This window comes from Bombus terrestris, chromosome 2 (assembly GCF_910591885.1).
Source record: "Bombus terrestris chromosome 2, iyBomTerr1.2, whole genome shotgun sequence".
Lineage (NCBI taxonomy): Eukaryota > Metazoa > Arthropoda > Insecta > Hymenoptera > Apidae > Bombus > Bombus terrestris.
Genome location: NC_063270.1, coordinates 2,019,856 through 2,040,116, shown reverse-complemented (window position 1 = coordinate 2,040,116; position 20,261 = coordinate 2,019,856). Strand labels below are relative to the sequence as shown.

The 20,261-nt window shown below is 29.9% G+C and overlaps 2 protein-coding genes and 1 long non-coding RNA gene across 4 annotated transcripts in view; 1 reads left to right on the top strand and 2 right to left on the bottom strand.

Moving 5' to 3' along the window:
* The window catches only part of LOC100643842 (sphingosine kinase 2), a 23,258-nt gene extending 7,767 nt beyond the window's left edge, over window positions 1-15,491 (top strand). Inside the window, exons 2-7 of one of the 2 annotated variants that reach the window (XM_012314881.3) lie at window positions 5,269-5,620; window positions 9,172-9,540; window positions 10,390-10,640; window positions 10,923-11,015; window positions 11,636-11,775; window positions 12,553-15,491. In XM_012314881.3, the coding sequence (XP_012170271.2) occupies window positions 5,269-5,620; window positions 9,172-9,540; window positions 10,390-10,640; window positions 10,923-11,015; window positions 11,636-11,775; window positions 12,553-12,741 (1,394 nt within the window). In that variant the 3' untranslated portion in view covers window positions 12,742-15,491. The remainder of the gene's footprint in view (window positions 1-5,268; window positions 5,621-9,171; window positions 9,541-10,389; window positions 10,641-10,922; window positions 11,016-11,635; window positions 11,776-12,552) is intronic. The other variant, XM_012314886.3, reaches the window with a different exon arrangement.
* LOC125385970 lies at window positions 10,463-10,994 on the bottom strand. Its single transcript, XR_007225771.1, has 2 exons — window positions 10,889-10,994; window positions 10,463-10,796 (listed from the first exon to the last, which is right to left on the bottom strand). It is a non-coding gene; the product is annotated as an uncharacterized LOC125385970 (long non-coding RNA).
* Window positions 14,230-20,261, bottom strand: LOC100643724 (ankyrin repeat domain-containing protein 54). The gene is made up of 4 exons (XM_012314900.3): window positions 19,844-20,261; window positions 19,462-19,534; window positions 19,060-19,279; window positions 14,230-18,977 (listed from the first exon to the last, which is right to left on the bottom strand). The coding sequence occupies exons 1-4, from the start codon at window positions 20,123-20,125 to the stop codon at window positions 18,545-18,547; spliced, it is 1,008 nt and encodes a 335-aa protein (XP_012170290.1). The 5' UTR covers window positions 20,126-20,261; the 3' UTR covers window positions 14,230-18,544.

Below are 20,261 nucleotides of genomic sequence, written 5' to 3'. Positions count from 1 at the left end.
TATGCATAATACAATGTTATACCATTATAGTTTTTTATTCATATCAGTAAAATTGTTATAAATTTTTTGGCACGGAAACTATTTGTCGATAATATACAATAACGTATCTCCTAGTTTTTATCGCAATTTATCTTTAGTGATGAAATTTTCACATATTTTTAAATGGCTGTTTCATACAGAATGACCAAATTTAGTATGTTTTAATTTGATAATTTAATAAAATCGAATTCCATTCGAAAAATAATAAAACAAATATACACATTTTTTTCATCTCTCGCGAAATCAATAATTGAGGCAATGTTTCAAATATCATGTTTTCTGGAACATCCTGTTTTCATTCAGACAGTTTCGCTTTATATCAAACTGCAGGTTAATTTATATTTTATTGTTGACGCAAAGGCAATCGATATTGGTTAAGAGGAAGAGATTTATCCTGCATGATAATGTTTGACCATTAGTTCCAACGTGCGTTTCCGTTAGAATAATGTTTTATCATGGGACATGCTTGAAACTCTCGAAAGGAGGTAACTTTAATGGAGCTCTGAGAATAGAAAAGAAGATTAAACTAGAGGAAATACATATCATGAAAAACGTTTTTTTCTCAAGTTTTGATCTTATTTTCTTCTTCTCTTTGCTTTTTCTTCGAAAGGATACAGTTGCGAGGATTAATTTCTCCGCTTTTTATCAGTCTGTTGTTCAATAAAACACAAGGCCTCGTACTAAATACATTGAACTATTGCTGTGCATTCCGTTTACGTCACTCCTTGATTTATTGTGCATTGACGAAAATAACCGTCCATCTACTCTGCTCTTCTTTTGACACGGTCCTTTGAGATCGATGTATTTCAATAATTCACACTAATTTTTGAAGATAGTCTCGAATATACAGATCACAGTGGCTGATATGTAGGTAACTACATATCGTACATATCTTTTATTCTAGTCGATATCATATAATTTATTTCAAGTTATATATTTATTTCAAGTCATATTAGTATATTTATAAAACTTTTATGTTTGATAAAGTATCGTTTATATTATTCAATAATATATGGTGAATGGATGAATGGTGTGTTTATTTTATATTGGTTTATTGGATTAGATATATTAAATAATAAATTGGTCGATGCTACACGCTGACCACATGTTATTTCACATTCCAAAGTGTGCTATTCACCTGCATCGATACATACTAATCCCTAACATCAACATACTGTTGAGCATATTCAGTATTAATTCAGTATGTCTAGCTTGTTTTAGCGTATAATGTTAACATAAATTATTTATCTTGTATTAAGTAATATATTAAGAGTAAAATCATTACCATTTTTTCACGTTCCATATTTTTGTTGTAGCTTTTATAATGCTTTTAAAAACTTTTGTCCATATGACATAATATTATAAAATACGTTGGCAAAATTTATACGGAGTTCTGCTATTACACATCTAATATTATTTATTTTGTTATTAAGCAATATTTAGTAATATATTACACAATATTATTCACTGCACAATACATACCGTTTTGAATTCGTTAAGGATACGCTTCGCTTGATAATGCTTTCTAAAATTTCTTTGGAAACTTACACTTGCCACGTACCGTCCAACCCTAAAAATGCTCATCCTCACAAATATATAAATATATTACACACTCGCGTATAACTTGAGTATTGTGGTACATCCGTGCATTCAGAGGGTTCTAATTTCTAAACGCAACAGAGGCATGCTTTCCTCGTCAAATATTCTCTCGTGCGTCCTTGCAACGTTGGGACACAAATGATTACCAGAGTGGAGCTAGAATATTTATTCGTGTGTGATTTTCAGCTTTTTTAGAAGTCTTTAAAGTGACGTCGATTTCACGCGAACTACAGACTTTCGAGTCCTGGAGGTGCTTTAAAGTAATAACTTTAATTAAAATGCTGTTGTGAGTCAAGCATATTTAAAACGCGGATGATACTTATATCTTACAAAAATATTGGAATACTTAGTATAGAAACTTTTTATCAATAGCATCGTAAGATTCGTTTCTAATTCTACCCATACAATTACGAGCCATGTTTTACAGTACTAATGAAATTTCAAACTGTTTTTTTATAATATGTTGATAGCTTCTATAAGTAGATACAGTAAACATATATAGTATAGTCTATCATATTTCTATAAGTAGGTATTCAAATACTCTCGTGAAACAATGTGTTATTTGAAATGCCAACAATAAAAAAAGCGGTAAAAAAATAAAACATAAATCGGTAAATAGTCGAAGTCTGTAGATCCAAACACGTAACAACGATGAACAATCCCTTCTTTCTCCATCTATTCGAGATATGATGCGAAAATACGAATAGCATTAGGAATCGGAAATAATACATTCACAGCTTAAACCTGACCACCGGTTTGAATAGTTGGTGATCGGGATACGCTAAAAGTTTCATAACGACTGGCTGATTCCGTCAATTCTCAAATTGTTCTCTTGACAAGTTTGTTTACAGTGCGCGTTTGAATGGCCACGTATTACTTACGTGGTCATCCGTTATATAACATTCGGCCATATGGATAGATGCTTTATTTATGAGTTTATCAGTGATATCGACGTGAAACAAATGTGGCAAACCGTGCGTACATAAGACGCAAGACAAAAGAACAATTGGGTCGTGTATATGTCGCGTCTTCGCGTCGCCAGAAGTGTTTCGACATTTTTCTCAAGCAACGGACCATGTGGCTACCAGCCAAATTAATTCAAAATGACCCACATAAAATTGCTGATTGCATCTCGTTACAGGGATCGATCGTTGTTCGTTGTTTGCGGTTATCGAATATTCAGTTGCCCGGACCAAAGCTTTTCGGTTTGTTGCTCCTCGAATCGGAGCCGATTCTGCGATGAAATTGGATAAGGGCGAAATTCATTTGCATTTTTGGTCAGGAATCGTTTCACGATACCTGTTGTCTTTGATAATATATTTTTTTGCACTTATGTATCTATGCATGTATATATACGTATATTGTACGTATAGGTACAGCATATGGTGTAGATCAGTATGCGAAAGATGGCTGGTGGTACGAGAATAATCCGTGCAAAATACATATGTACTTTATTGTCGTCGGCCTTGAATTTCAATTAGCAGAAAAAGCGATTTTTATAAAGCGATGCTAACATTTTTTGACTTCGACTTTGATTGAAAATTGTTTTCAGTTTCTAGTAAAAATTATCGCAAATGGTTTTAATAAATTCTTATCTTCCTATTAAAAATCTTAAACAAGCCAAATTAGCCATAAATACACTTTGGAAACTAAATCGCGCATGTCATATTTTTCGCAAGATAATTTTGCAAAGTTTAGCATAAAATGGTGAGGAGATTAAGTAACAGAGTCATGCACGACGATTATGTTATTATACCCTTTTTATCCGCTATGTTGAATACAATTTTTGTCAAATTATATAAATGAAGCTATGAGGAATGACATAAGATAATATACGATTAATTCACTCCAAAAGTTTTCTCTCGACTCTCAGACCTTTTATAGTTGGTGTTACTTTATCTGTACTTTCACTAGTTGTGTTTAACGATCCATAACTCCTAGCTTTACGTAAATACAAGCAGAGCCTGTTTAAATTACCGCTTAGACAGAAAATAGTAACGTTCGTAAGTTTGGTAACCTATTTCCTCCATTTTTCTGCCGGAGATCTAGGCAACACATTTTTCAGAAGATGGGCTTTTTCGTTCTATAAATTCGATTGAACACAGCTTCTTTACGTTGTTAGGTTTTATATAAATAAACCCAACCATCGGTATAAAATCTGTTTTGCAAAGTCGTACCAAATATTTATTTGACTATACCACACATAATTTTTAAAAATTTGTTGCCATGTACTTTCATAAAATCAGTTACTCACATTTATATAAATACTTAGTAGTAAGCTTATTCCAATGATAGTCCATACATCTCGATTAATTAAGAAATGCTCAATTATTATCGCAGTAATCAATTCCCTTGTTTTTTTTATCGTATTTCAATCTCAACTAATTGCGAGCAAAGAAATCCTTCATGCAATTCAGAATTATTAAATAGGAAATATAATTTTATAAAAATACATAAATTATAAGCAAATTAACCAATAATCGCATATAATTAATAGAAAATTGTATCGCAAATGTTTTACGTAAAAATAAACAGCATGCTTCGTGACAAAATAAAAACTAGGTATACATTAAAATACATTTGTAAGAAATTATTCAAGATAATCGAACACGACTGAACTGCAGAGAAATCTCTGCAAAGGGGTTTGCTGCGGTGACGTCTGCAGGGGCGTCTTCCAAAGATTAAAACACGCTCGTTGCGTTACACGTCACGTAATCATCCAGGGTTTTCTCGCTTCGTAGAAATTTTCTTTGCCGTCGATTAACTTCTCCTTATTATACGAGATTATTTGGCCGAAGATTTCTCATAAAATTTTCAAAGATATTCTGATTTTCAAAGATACCTCAAGATTAACAAAATACAATCAAATTCGAGTCTGAAAGATATATAAATTCTAGTCTTCTACTGTAAGATTGAGAAAAAATATTTTAGATTTTAAAATTAACGGAAAAGTTTCAGTAAACATAAACTCAAGTAAGACCACAAAGAACCAAAAAGAAAGTAAAGCCAATTTCAAGTATAGCATGAATTACTCGCGTGACTTCGAAACTGAAATGATTGTCAAGAAAACGGTCAGTATTGCAGCACTCAGGAATTACAATGACGCGCATAATGTGCCTACGGTTTCATAAGAAATCACCCATAAATATAAATACACATAACACAAGTAAACGTGATTGTATCTTAATACATTACCAACTAAACAAATCAAATACTGAAGAAATATTTTTAGAAAAATGAATACAAAATGTATGACATAATATAAACTCCCAAGAAAATAATAATCTATCGAACTTTTTAACGAAAGAAAATTTCCTTAATATATAAAGAATTGTTTCTCCTAAAGTAGCAGTCTCCACTTTCATTAGATTCGTTCATTTTTCATTAAAAAAATCATTTTAGTTTTTTCAAGTAACGGAAACGTACCACGGTTAAGAATAAAGTTATAACTTAATTAATTATGAAACTAAAGTTAAATGATAGTTTTAATAGTTGAAACATAACTAAATCCTAATTTTCAAAATCATCGCTTACATTACTATGATCTTCAACCTGCCATATGACGCTGCAGCGTACAAATGGAAAAAGAACAGGAGAAAGGAAGCAAAAACTCCTTTGAATTGATTGCAGCGTGTCCAGGTGAGCAACGAAAGATTCTGGTGTTGCTGAATCCAAAGTCAGGACCAGGAAGAGGTCGAGAAACGTTCCAGAAAAGGATCCATCCGATTCTATCGGAAGCTGAGAGGCCTTATGATGTTCACATCACCAAGTGTCCCAATTACGCACGCGAGTTCGTGCGTACGAGGGACATCTATCAATGGAGCGGACTGCTGATGGTCGGAGGCGACGGTATCGTGTTCGAAGTAGTAAATGGGCTTTTTCAAAGGCCCGATTGGGAGAAAGCTCTGAAGGAATTATCCCTTGGTGTGATACCCTGTGGTTCCGGTAATGGTCTGGCGAAATCCATCGCGTACGCTAAACAGTAAGTCTCTTTTAGGATCATCCGGGTTCGTGATTTATTTTATGTGTCTAGCTCGGTCGTTCCGAGGAAGTCGTTATTTCCGCCCGCAACCGGTTCGTTCAGTTCATATGTATGCTCGTAGAAAGACGTTTTTGCAATTTCGGCAGACAATGGATTTGTTTTAATAATGATTTTACTAAAATCTTCGAGAAAATTCTTCTCGCTCGTGCATACCTTGTATTTATGTATTATAGAATTTCTGTACTGTTTAATTAAGTTCAAATATATTAAATTTAGTATCATGAAAATGAAATATAAAACCTGATAAAAAGATGTTTTATTGGCAAATAAGAATATTCTTTTTGTAACCACTATATTTTGTAGCCATCTTTTTGTATTATATAACGTACTGCAATTGTACAATATTCTTGCCTCGTTCTTTTAATTTTCTGTGGAAAAATTTTATAATCTTATTACCGTGCTTCAAACATGTTGTTGGACATTAGAATGATAGTTATATGTATGTTACAAGAATGAAATTATTTTAAAAAGCACTTGAAATAAACATCGAATGATTTGATAAATAAATTGTTATAAAATATCGAAGATCGCATAGAGAAAACAGATACAGGCGCCATTTAAAGAAGATATTAGTAAGCGAGTGCATCAATCTACACCATATTGGTTCATTGTATCGAATATTGTTGCAGAGCAAAGGGTTAATTATACACATGTGAGCGACATAACATCGCTTAACAGGCATCACTGTTATCAATTTATTCTGTGAATTAGCATGAATTTCGTGACAAGCAAGTTGCAATCTTAGAACATAGGCATTGTTACAAACACATAATCTGTATCATTTATTTTAATTTTCCTTGGCTTTTAAGCAGAATTTTAGGACAGATAAACAGGATAAAAAATATTTTAATCGAATCAAACTAATTTTTTTAAATATCCGAAACGAAAATTTATATGCAGTAATCTATTTATCCTTTCATTAATACATACATAAGATGAAATATTCAAGGTCCACTGGCCTAAATTTATGATACGATGATTAACTCGGTGCATTGCAAATTTTCTGATCAATGAATTTGTAATTTTTCAGCAGCTATGACTACTCTACAACGATATGCACGTGATAAAATTTCGTGTTTTTAAGGATCGGATGATAACTCGGATGAGCACCGTAAACTAACGATAAATCGACCTAATTTTCGTTTAGCCATTAAAGCGTCGAGAACTACACGTGCCCCTGCATTTTTCGTCAAATTCAATTGCTTTCATTATCTTTCATTTAGCTTTACCTCTCATTCATATTTCCTACGTCATAACAAATTTCTAATATCTATCCTACATCATATTCATAAAATGAATCATGAAACTATAAAACTGCTATGATATTATATTTATTAGATAAAAAATTGCGACAAATTATAAAACTGCAATAGTTTTAAACTCTTATTTATTTTTAATTTCCTTCAAGTAAACTTATAATGTAATAACATTGTAATATAACGATTGCATATATATTTGTTCTTTGAAGTATTATCGAGTAGATAGTATCGAAAGAAGTATACTATTATTTCTTATGAAATAGCTGACGTATATTAGATTAATCAGCATCAAGCTAACAAGAAATTTGCACATTTCTTGATATCCGTGGGTTTCATACTTATTTAAAGAATCACGCGGATTTTTCCGCTTGTTAACTGCTCACCTGCTACCGTCAATAGTCGTAAAAAATTCGTTGAAATGTTGTACAACCAGACGATATATACGATAACGAGATATAAATATGTTTTAGAAAAAAAATATTCATATACTTTTGTGTTGTTATCGTTTATCGTTATCGTTACTGTTATTAAAGACGCGTAAGCCACTTGTTGAATATCCGTGCAATAGAAAGTATAAAAAAAAGTATTACACAATCAGTAACATTCTACGCTATAGTATGTATATTGAATCTTCATGTTTGAAAGCAATATTGTTCTAATAATTTAAAAGCGGTCGTTTGTTCATTATATTTTCACTAATATCTTTGAAATTAAGAAACCAATACTTTAATTTCATGAATGTTTAAAAAAAAGTAAGTTGCACATTATAAGATAATAATTATTTACATTAACTTATCATTGTAATGAGAGAACTACATATGTAGTTAGTATCGGTCATCGGGTGACGTTACGTATCTTATGTAACTCAAGAGAACACTATCATATCGATGTAAAACTAAAGCGTTTTTTACTCCCGCACGTTTAATACTAATATGTTTTAACGTTTCAATGTGTTTCACCATCCTTGAAGTATATTTTCCGTATTGTAATTATGATCATATCAAGCAACAACCGAGATAAAAAATACCAACAACAACAATATTCGCGGTACATGGTACAGACAATGAAAGAAATTGGCACGATCGAAGAGATATTTAACGTAGAATATCTTTCGAACTACATATGTAGCTTGTTGATGAGGTTGTGCACAAGTCGATATCTGGTACGTGAGTCTTCAATTTTTGTTCGAACTTCATTCTTAAATCGTAACGAGAGGTAATGCATTGTAAATGACCTTGTTTCATTTCATTCGATATCGGTCTTTACGAACACGTTTTTGGTTTCTCACAACACTTCGTTTTATAAAACATACGCCATTCTATGAGTCATTTAAAACTACTATTCGTTTTGTAAAATTTGTGTTGATTATCTAGAAAAATTATAGACTTTGCGGTTTAATTATTGGACATTTCTTTTACTATAAACGGCCCCCATCCACACGCATACACACACAGACATATGTAAAATTTGTAAAATGTATGTGAAAGAGAATTAAATATTACAAAGCTCCAATTGAGATTATTCTGCGTTTCCTGTTTTAAGCACATAGCTTAGTATCGATTTTACATTGAGAAATAGAGGCAATTGGATGAAACGCGACGATAACGACAAAAAGTAGTTATTTAATACGCGTTTAGCGAAAAGAAAAAAATTGTAAAGGAAATTTCATTGTTACAAAATTATAGTAATTATGATATAAGGACGGAAGAAAGATTCAATTTTCTTGATGCAGCATTAAATAAACTAGATAGTCGATCATTATTCTCTTGTGGTCATTCGTAATATTATCGATTCTTATAATAGTTACAAAACACAAACAGTTCCAAATTTCACATTTCATTTTCGAACACAGAAAATTAAAAAACCGAATAATCACATTAATAAGAATAAAATTAACCCTATCGTTCTCTTTAGCATTTAAATATATCATCCGAAATAGATGTTATATCTTTCAATAAATATTAGTAAAATAGAGGAAATATTTGGTGTCTGTATTCAATATAATTTTACTAGCTTTTATGTACTTCGTGCTTTTTATGAGATAAAGTACCCTAAAAAAGAAAACATTTGTAACGATACAAACGAATAGAGGAAGCGAGGAGAATAGCAGAGTTAATGGAAATCGTGCTATAATTAAATAATTACAATTATTTTATTTAAGAAAAGTCGTCATTTGCTTTAAAAATAATAATAATAATGCGCATTTACCAATAGTAACGGATTCTATTTCAGGGAGCCGTACGATTATAATCCTCTTCTCGTCAGCGCACTGTCCGTGGTGAAGTTTAAAAAGGCTCAGATGGACCTGGTACGCGTTGAAACAAGGAATCAGATTCTATTTTCGTTCTTATCGGTCGGCTGGGGTTTACTCGCCGACATTGACATTGAGAGTGAACGTCTCCGTGCAATAGGCGGTCAGAGATTCACCATATGGACTATCGCCCGGCTGATAGGTTTGAGGACATACAAAGGAAAAGTATCTTATTTAGCTTGCGATAAAGTACCGTCCGTGGAGAATTTGGGTAATGGCAAGGCCTACAATGAGTACGCACAGGAAACGCAGATATCGCATTCAAGGAGCTGTGGCGATGATTTAGATCGGTACGTTGTTGCCTTATGACGTATTACCTCTATTATTTAGAAAATGAAACAAGCATGAGTTACAAGCCAAATGAAACAAGCATCATATTCGACAAGATAATCCTTTGACAGAATTCTAAGGTCAAATGGGAAAGATGGAGTGAAAATTTTCGTTTATTAGATAACAGACTAGTACGAATACAAACTTCAATTATCTGTTCTTTGAAGTAACGATACTCATGTGCAAACGTCTTACTTTCTCGCAAATTATTATATCGATTAACGTATTATAAAAGTCGTAAGAAATATGTAAATACACTTGTCAAGTTTACGTAAGTTTATAGAAACTGAAATGATACTTTGCATATGGATGTCTCGAGTTTACGTAACATTCTGAATACATACATACACATGCATTGTAATTATCATACGAGATACGGTCTCTATTAATTTTCTATTGACTATGAAATAAGAATCTTATTATCACGAAAAAACACTTACGTAGAATGTCCGTAAAATAACGCAAAATGTCAAACGAGAGATATTTTTTTATTCAGTATCTGGAGTATTGGAGAGATTCTATCTGAATTTAAAATGACATATGATATAATTCGTTGAAAGTTTCATCTGCTTTGTGAATTTATTCTTAATAAATCCAATAAAAATAACACCGAAAACAATCGTTTAAAGTCCCAACATCAGGAACTCGTAAAAATTTGATTTATGGTTTGCATTTATCAGCATACAAGTTCAATTCTCAAATTAAAATATTTTGTAAATTGACGTTTGAAATGTATATTCTTGAAAAATGTTTAAATAAAAGTAATAAAATATGAGTTTTTCTTAGATATTATTCTATCATATGTTTAGATACAGCAAAATCAGTGAATCGAAAAGCTTCCATGATGCAATCGATGGAGATCCTGCTATTTTTGATGGATCGTTTGATAGCTGTGATGATAACGAAATAATAAGCGATAATATCACTCTGGAAACAGAAGCTGAGAGAAGACAGAGGCTAGACAGCTTCTACTCTGCGACATCCGCAAAGTCAACTTATTTTAGCACGGGATCAATTTCTAGTTACCATAGCATCGATGATCCCAATAATGAAGATATTGGTAAGCTTTTAATTCATACATTAATAATTTTCATATCTTGACGAAACGTTTTTCTTATTGTATGCTGTTACTCGCATATCATATTTTTACTTTATCTACTTTAAGATGCTTGCTTGTAAACGTTTTATGTATTATTACATATTATGTTCTTAGAAACTAAAAGCAGATAAAAAAAATTGGTCTAATTTCTTGATTAGTTTAGTACATTACAAGCATTTGAATTAATTTAAAATTGCTGTACTCTGTACCTCTTCCTAAAATAATAATATGTCTATAATTAAGATCCAGAGAACAGTAGTCAAGTTATGTATGGTCCATCCTCAAGGCTGCCTGCTCTAACTTCAGAAGTATCAAATTCTTGGACGCAAATTGAAGGTAATATCTTCAATAGTTTCTATAATAACAAATAATAATTTTTATTATTTTTAATAATTTCCTTCTAAGGTAATAAAAAGTACCGTTAAAATAGAAAGTAATATTTAAAGTTTATTACCTAATGCATATGAAATCAGACGATAAGTTACAATTTATGCGAGGCAAATGTATGCTGGTTTAGCCCTTAATAATCTGCATGCATCTTACGTTACGTTTCTTTACACATTATGTAATTCACAGTTTTATCTGCCGCAATGCTAAACTTGATAATGCTGGTATACTTGCTTCCCGTTGAAAAACGGCGCCGGGAACAGCATCGTAAGGACAAACATTGCTGCAAATAGTATTACTAACCATAACCCATATTTGTACATAGTGTACACAGTTAGCTTGTGAGTAAAGCTATGAAAATGCGTCCAATATAAGTAGAACTGGAATATACTAAGAAAATGTGCAATGAAATGTACCAACGTTATTATCCCATTTACACAATAGTATTCTAGACTTAAGTGCCTAATTTAAATGATGTTATAATAGGATATTTTAATTTGAATGATATTTTCAATATAAATTAATGAATATATTATTTAATGAATTTGTTTGTGTGCTTGAAATTTCAGGAGAATTCGTTATGGTTCACGCGGCATATCAGTCTCATTTGGGCCAGGATTATTTCTTTGCACCTCGTGCCAAATTGGCGGACGGTGTTATTTGGCTTATGATAATAAAAGCCGGAATTACTCGAGCTAATTTACTCCAGGTAAATAGTTCGATTAAAAACAATATCTCTGGCTTATCTAATTCTAATTCATTGCCAGCGGAAATGTTTTTGAAAGCGGAACGCTTATTAAGTCCTTATTTATTGATAAAGTAATTTAACCCTTTATGATCTATTCGTTGTTTTAAGTAATACAATGAACTTCCATTTCTCGATTTATCTTGGGTATATACCCATATATATAAATTATAAAGAACATTATCATAAAAACATATTTGAGTTATGTTGTCAAAAGATCTGCACATGTGAATTCCATCATCTGAATTTCACAATTTATACACATAGCTCAATGGCGGCTGGTGCAAGAATGAGAATGCTTCTGCGATTCAAATAGATTTACAAATTTTTCGGTGACATAGCTCAACTGTGATTTAAAACAGGCTTTAAAAATATACGAGCTTGATAGATAAATGAAAAGTAAACAAGATTATTCTTGCATATCAAACACGTGCTTAGACTGTTTTAACAATTTATCAAGTTATTATTAACCAACAAATCTAAACAACTTTATTGAAACACATCTTGAAACAATTCGTACATTGCTAAAACTTTGATCACAAAGAACTAACCAATTTTACTATAAGAAATCTAAATTAACATATGAAAAATTTTAACCATTCTAACATAAGTAAGAAAATGCAACTTTTTTATAGGGTATTATGATGTAATTATGATAGAATTAAAATGAAATTAGAAGCAGATTTAACATATTATAAATACGATATCAACATATTAAGAATTATTTACTATGTCTGTTAGTTCCTGTTGGGATTAAATAATGGTACCCATGTAACACGGTCTGGCGTCGACATGATACCGGTAAAGGCGTTTCGAATAGAACCAGAAGAAGGAGCGAACGGTTACATTACGGTGGATGGAGAAAAAGTAGATTATGGACCTTTGCAAGCCGAGATATTCCCATCTTTAGCGTCGGTAATGTCTCCTTGATACAAATTAGCATTACACTTCGTACAGAGTTAGCAATGGAAATCAAATTGTACAATCCTAAAATCTTAAGTTCAATAAGATATATGTTATGGTAGCATGGCCTGGTGACAATACTGTATTAATATATTCCAGTTCGCAATACGTAAATACGATTTAGCTCACAGAATTGCGATAAATGTACATCCTAAACTATGATATTAAATCGTTTCATCAGATGTATACGAGTACATATGTATAAATTAGCGATATTAATGTAGCCATAATTTGTATAGACTCAACTTGTTATTTCCTAGAGGTTTATCGTTTGTACGACATAATCCGATGCTGTTATTTGAAACTTTACAGACGTGTTTTACGCATCAAAATTAAATACATTGAAAATACTAATTAGATTAAAACTTTTTTTATTTTAATTAATTTTTTTATCTCGAGATAATTTTATATCAGTAGTTTTAACTGTAATAAAAATTAAAGTATTCCTCATGCATTTTTAAGTACATTCCTAATTGCATTTCATAAATAAAATTCGATTGAATTTGCACCCAAAGGAAATAAAAATTTCAAAAATTCATATAATTTCTCTCCTACAACGCATTCAGTTTCCAAAAAAAGTCATTTAAAGATTAACAGCTATTTAACATTCCTTTGTATAACTGTAAAAATTGTATAGCTTAATTCTCTTTAGAACCTTTCCATTTATAAATATTATAAATATCTTATACGTAAGTTTTTTAATTGTTTAAAATGTATAAAACGTCTGGAAATTTTCGGAAGCGGTTGATGAACCATACCATATAACACCGTTTAATAGTGCTTACTAACTAGTTATCTATAATTTTATTAATTAGCCTAAATCCTAACTTTTTGGACTATTTCCTATGCGATATATAATAGTATAACTTCAAAATATTTCATGAATTTTAAGCTAGTTTTCCTAATCCTCGATTTACACAACGAATTGGTCATGAAAGTTAGATATAAATCGAAATCAATATTATAACAGTATAATGATAAGTTGAGTAATTCGATGATTAGATGTATCTTCCTCTTCGTTATTTACCAAAGTATTATTAAAATTCATCAAGGATTAACGATAATTTCCTCCGTTCAATACCTTCTGGTTGTTCTTTCAGTAATGTAAATAAGAACATGTATTGTATTTCTTAAACGATTGTATAGCATATAATACGTTATAGTTTCCATTGTAAGCATAAAAGAATTAATTTCGATCTTCTCGGTCGAATTTGTAAAGATTCTAATTCTAATTCTAAAGATTCTAATTTTTTAAGCTTGTATGCATTTTATCGACCAGGTTGTTATTATCACGCGGTCTAAATGCTGGCATACAGTATTGATTTAATCGCGATAGTTCTCAAATCTTGTACATTTAGACGCATGTTAGACTAAAGAAAGAACATGTCAATCTTTCGATACAACGCACAGATACCGTCTTTTGACCTTACGCTTACGAAATATTTTTTCGAGACATTATTAGCCGCTATAAGAACGACATAAAAACATATCATGATAATTAACAGATAATACGCGGCGCGTTAAAGATGTAATATCTGATTCATAAAAGTGCACAATTTAAAAAGAAAAGAAGAACTAATATCGAGGGGACACTAGAGAGGTGTCTGATACTGTTATATAGTTGCGCTTTAATATCGAAACGAGGAACTTTCATTTATTATAGAAAAATTTCATCGATGTTCTCTTAGTTGCTAAAAGCATTTTTATAGGGATAATCGATATAACGTTTAACAAATATTGCGATGATTATAATTTGTATAAATTGTATTATTTTATACGTGTAAATTTGTGCCAAGTGATGCGTAAAGATAATTAAGAAGTATATAGATGATTTTCTTTTTCTCTATATTATTTCGTTTAAGGTTTTATTATTCTATCTTTAGTTTTGTGCCAAATCTTGTGTTTGTGTTTGTGTCATAAATGCCAAGGATCGTCATGTACATTCGCATATATTTCGAGAGGTTAAAACTTTTCACAAAATAAAGAAACCAATTATATATATTTATTATTTTATTTATTGATACATACTGTGCAGTACAAACGGGTTTGTAAATTGTTAATGTTTTCCCAAAAATCAAAGGAACACAAGAATTTTATTCACAAAAGGCACAAAACAAAAGAACAGTAAATAATATTGACATAGTCCCACTTGTGCTATTTTCAGACAATCAATTTCATTTTATAGCACAGTCAACAAGAAGAAATCAAAATTATAATCTTATAAATTATGTACAAAATATATTGCAAATTCAGTATGGATAAGATTTCAATGGTACACTTGTAATAGAAAATTAATGATCCTTTATAATTGCAGATATGTTTACAATTGCTAGGAAGAGTTCTAGTTGATCCTTTCTAGTCACATAACACATTTGTATGCTCCTTGATGTTATCATTTTGGTATCAATTTAAGTATATATAAAATTTTTCCGAGAAATGAATTTACTTCAATTAAGACACATTTTTTTAAATGTATGCACCAATATAGTAATGAGCTAAGAAACTATCGTAAATACTGAAGAATGCTTAGAACCTCTAAGGATCGATAATCAAAGTTTTGAGGTTAACTATAATGATTAAACAATTATTTTATAAAAATGTTTTTTGTAGAAATGTGACTAATAAGGGTTTTTAACTTAAAGCATAAGGCTGTAAATGACATTTTTGTTCGATATTTGTCCCAAAATTTTCAACAAATGTAATTGTGTTACACATGATCTTTTTCTAAGTTGTTTCATTTTTATTAGTTCCCTTCAATTTATATTATACCATTAAAAATAGGACAAATAGTCATCTCGTTATAAAAAAATAAAGAAGTGCTAAATTTTTGCATATTCTTAGAAAAACGCTACATTACTGCTCAAAGGAAAAAAATTTGTCATCGATAAGATCAATATTGTAATGTATATTGATTTTTGTTATTCCGCTATTTTTCAGCGGAACGATCGTTAATGTTTTTGAGAATAATGAAAGTTATTTAGTATGATAGCAAATATATATGATAATAAATTTCTTTACATAAAACCTCTATCATCCCGTGGTTTGCTTAAAACTATTGTAGTTAATGAATATTATTTCTGTACCTAAAAATTGCATATTTATAGTTGCCAGTGTGTAACATATTAGAGTAACATATTAGAGTATACCAATATAAATGTGAGTCATCCTGAATCATATTTATAATTTGATGAGTATACGAAAGTTGCGAGTTATAAAAAGACATTACTATCTATATTTTACGATGATAGCACAAAAATTAATTACAAATTATTTATAATTTACAAAAACATTAATACACTTATAAAATTATGTACATAAAAAAGAAACTCTAGTTTATTACTTATTTATTTCAATATTGATACAAGGAAAATTACCACAAAATTTCTTTTAATCTGATTAATCAAACCAAGCTTCTTTCAATCTGATATAACTATAATTTTTCCAATGTCATATATATTTTTATTTGCATACAGCTACGACATAACCAGAAAAAATTAACTAAAAGGAACTAATATATATCAGAATATAAGGAAAACTGTTTTCTTTAATACAGTTGATTGTATTAACTTATACACAGAGAAAATTAGAGTTTCCCTGTATACATAAATTCGTATGAAACAAGGTACTTCTTTTTTTATTTATAGATCTGCCATAAGTACTGCTAATAGGGAAATCACTTATTTACAGTTCATATATAAAGTAATTACACATAAGTTACTTATAAGTTTATATATGGATAGAGAACACAAAACACGATCTTTCACGATTGTCAGTTCTAGTCTTACAAAAGTATCGCAACCATAAATTGTATTTCCATCATAGCAAAACTCGTATCATGATATATATAGAACTTAGCTTTCAATAATACACTAGAAAAATCACTCTAATTCAGGCATCATACATCATACTTGAAAAATTACACCAATTTTTACTATAATCTTAATATTGTATAAGAATAAAAAGTACTGTAAGATTCAAAAAGAATTTCATTTAGTTAATATCATTCAATGTTATGTAAATGAATAATTTGCAAGAAGTTATACAAAACCTTAATTATGTTCAATGTTAAAGATTAAATATTTCACTCTTTTTTTAGTTGGAAATATCAATGTAAAAGATATATATTTACAAGGTAAATGCTAACAACTTGAATTTGACATAATTTGTTCATATGTTCACACATTTATATAATTCTCATAGTTAGTGTTGAGGCTGCAAACAGAGTGAAAGAATATATACAATAATGCGACAACTACAATATTTAACAAAATTCATACACTGTTGTAGCACACAATATTTCATATGAGAATCGAAATATTTTGAAAATGTTTATTAGAAATGCACTTTAAGATTCTTTCTATTTGGAATTTTTTATAAAAGTGAATGGGGATATATGTTTACAACCATACTTTATTTGTTAGCTTATGTATTTATCTAAAATTTAAAAAATGTCACATATGCTAAAATAGTAATGAAAGTACAAAGTATGTATATACTACAATATATCTTGCAGCCTACTTTTATATCTTTATTGTTTTGTATTGTTTGAAAACCTAAAAAGGGGGACATAAAGTTCAATATCAATGAGATATTTAATAACTGAAAAGATATATATAAAAAATACTAATATGAAAAGAAATTATTGGAAAGCAAAATAATATACATGTAAATATGTATATTATGTAAAATAAATATATCAAAAATAAAACAAAATCCTTTTTTCAAAATTTATAGAGATAAATTTACACAAGCAATCTTACTCTATCAATATCTATAAATTGTTTAAATTTCAGCTTTCATTTTTGCACTCCATTTGCAGCATTATAAACTTAAAAAAGTTAATGTAACACATCATTTTTTAATTGTCTTGAAGAAAAACTATTTACATATTATATGCATAACAACTTATCAAAATCAAATCATATTAATTTTTTAAATTAATAACCCTATGGTTATTTAGCAATTATTATTTAAACCAACTAGTTGAGTAAAGAAAAAGAAAATACAAACTTTCATATTAGTGTACAGTTAATATATAATATATAATAATGAATTGAAATTTATGATGAATATGAAATTTATGAGGATTATGGTTTGTATCAAATACATACTTGATTTAATAATGTGATATCCTACGATTTATTTTTTTGTACTGTATAGAATCCGCATTAAGTTTTGTAAATACAATAAATCCAAAACAATAGTAATTTAAAAAAACATGTAAATACAGCACACAAAAATAACACTCCAAGGCCAAGATGAAATTTATAAAATGCGTTTCATAAAATACTTATAGCTAATTATTGAAACTCGATTTGTTTTGTAGCCCATAGAAACATACAGAATCAAGTCAGAATAATAAGCGAGCAAAATACAGTTTGACTATAAGGAAATGTAAATATTTCTTTTTATCGTCAATGAGTCAAAGTCGAAATAATGCAGAACGCAGAGATATCAACAATACCACAAGCATACATAAATAGAGCTACCCAATGTAATAATTACATACTTCTTAATCAGCGATACTTTGCTTTATTAACATTTGCACAGCTTTCCAAATTATAGCTCTACTCTGTTCTACTGTATATCAAAACTTTACCATTATATTGCATACTTATATAAATTAGAAAAAAAAATTTCAGTGTGTAAATTAATTGATTAAAATGAACTCATTACGAGCAAACTAAATTTAACGCATACTGTTAATCACTTTTTTAGTTTTACATCAATTTATTTGTAAAACTATTAGTTTGGTAAAGTGAATAAGTGATTACTGTGTTATAGATAGAGCATTTAAATTAGCCAACAAATCTTTCACATCATCCTGAACTTGATCCGACGTGTTTGATAAAGATAAACGTGAACACAAGTTACTCAAGGTTTCCATATTTTTGTGAGTATCTTTATACTTTTGTAAATATGCCAACAACATACTAATTATGCTTTGCACTTCCTCTTTGACCTTCAACATATCCTTCCCCTTACAATTTTGCAATAACTTCAATTTTGTTTGTGCTAAGTGTAGTGGATTATAACCATATTGATCTAAGCATAAGGGATCCGTTCCAGCATTTAAAAGAAGTGTAACTACAGATATTTTGCTTGTCACCGCTGCTAAATGTAATGGTGTATTACCTACAGAATCACGAAGATTGGGATCTGCACCATGTTCCAATAACAAACGAACCATTTCTGTATAACCCCTGTAATAGTATATAATATTACTACTATGAAATATTTATTAAAAATTGGTAATTTAGTGTTGGTTATGCGGGTCAAGTTTACCTGCAAGAGGCAAGATGAAGAGGAGTTCTTCCTTGTTTATCACCACTGTTAGGTGAAATATTAGAATCTAAAAGAATTCTCATCACCATGGTGTTGTTTGTAGCTGCTGCAATTCTCATTCTATGTTGAATAATACGAGTGTAATCATCAACCAGAGAAACAAACTGACGATTTCTACGTTTTTCATTAACCAATTTTATTTTGCCACAATAAACACGTTCTAAAAAGAAGAATGTAGAACATTATTAGAAAAAGATAATTATGTTGTTGAAATATATATAAGGTAATCATTAATGTTTTCTTGTTATATATATTTTATTAATTATTACTGCACAAAAATCTGTATTTCTGTAATTTGAATTGAAGGTACCATAATTAAAAAAGATTTAAACAGTAACTTACGTTTTACTAAAAATGCTCTAGCTGTTGGTGAATCAGTAGAACCATTCTTGTAAGGAAACTTAACCGCTACAATCTGCAACAAATTATTTTTGATGACATACTTTATACGTTATATTGTGATTACTTTTCAAAATTTGTACGATATTTTCTTAATAAGAAAAATAAGTAGTTATATTAATCACCTCTATATTATAAGTAATGTAATTGTTCACTATAATTTATTATAACATAAATTAATAATTTCACGTGCTAACAATAATTACATTATAAATAACGAAAAAGTATTAAACGCGTTCATATTAATAAGAGGAGAAACAATCAAAGATGATCACCAAAATATACAAGTATGTAAAAATATTTTATATTAAAAAACAATACTTACTTTAGGGCATGCATCAATACGCGGTCTTGAACTACTTGCTGGTGTAGAATTTTGAACACCATCGTGCGTATTTGATAAGCAAACAGACCAATTTGGATTAAATTTAGTGTGAAAAGTGCTGGGTTTAATTTCTTGTATTTCATTCTGATTATTATTGCAGGTTATTATTGCAGGAGCTGAACTGGCATTACTAATTTCTTCCATTGTCATATCTTCACTTTGAGCGATCGAACTATCGTCTGAATTGTTACTTGTTTCGATTCCTGAATCCACAGATGTCATTTCGCATTTAAATATTCAGTAACGTATTAGATATGAAACACTTCTCTTTCTAAACCCAAATTATACTACGTATATATTCTCATACCAGAGGACAAGGACTCAGGACTATGTCTATAAGACAATAACAACAGTTCTG

Coding starts and splice junctions, on each gene's coding strand:
- LOC100643724 (XM_012314900.3), bottom strand. CDS start 20,125: ATGACATCTGTGGATTCAGGAATCGAAACAAGTAACAATTCAGACGAT. Junction 19,280..19,461: donor TAGAGCATTTTTAGTAAAAC/GTAAGTTACTGT, acceptor TCTTCTTTTTAG/AACGTGTTTATTGTGGCAAA. Junction 18,978..19,059: donor CTTCATCTTGCCTCTTGCAG/GTAAACTTGACC, acceptor ATACTATTACAG/GGGTTATACAGAAATGGTTC.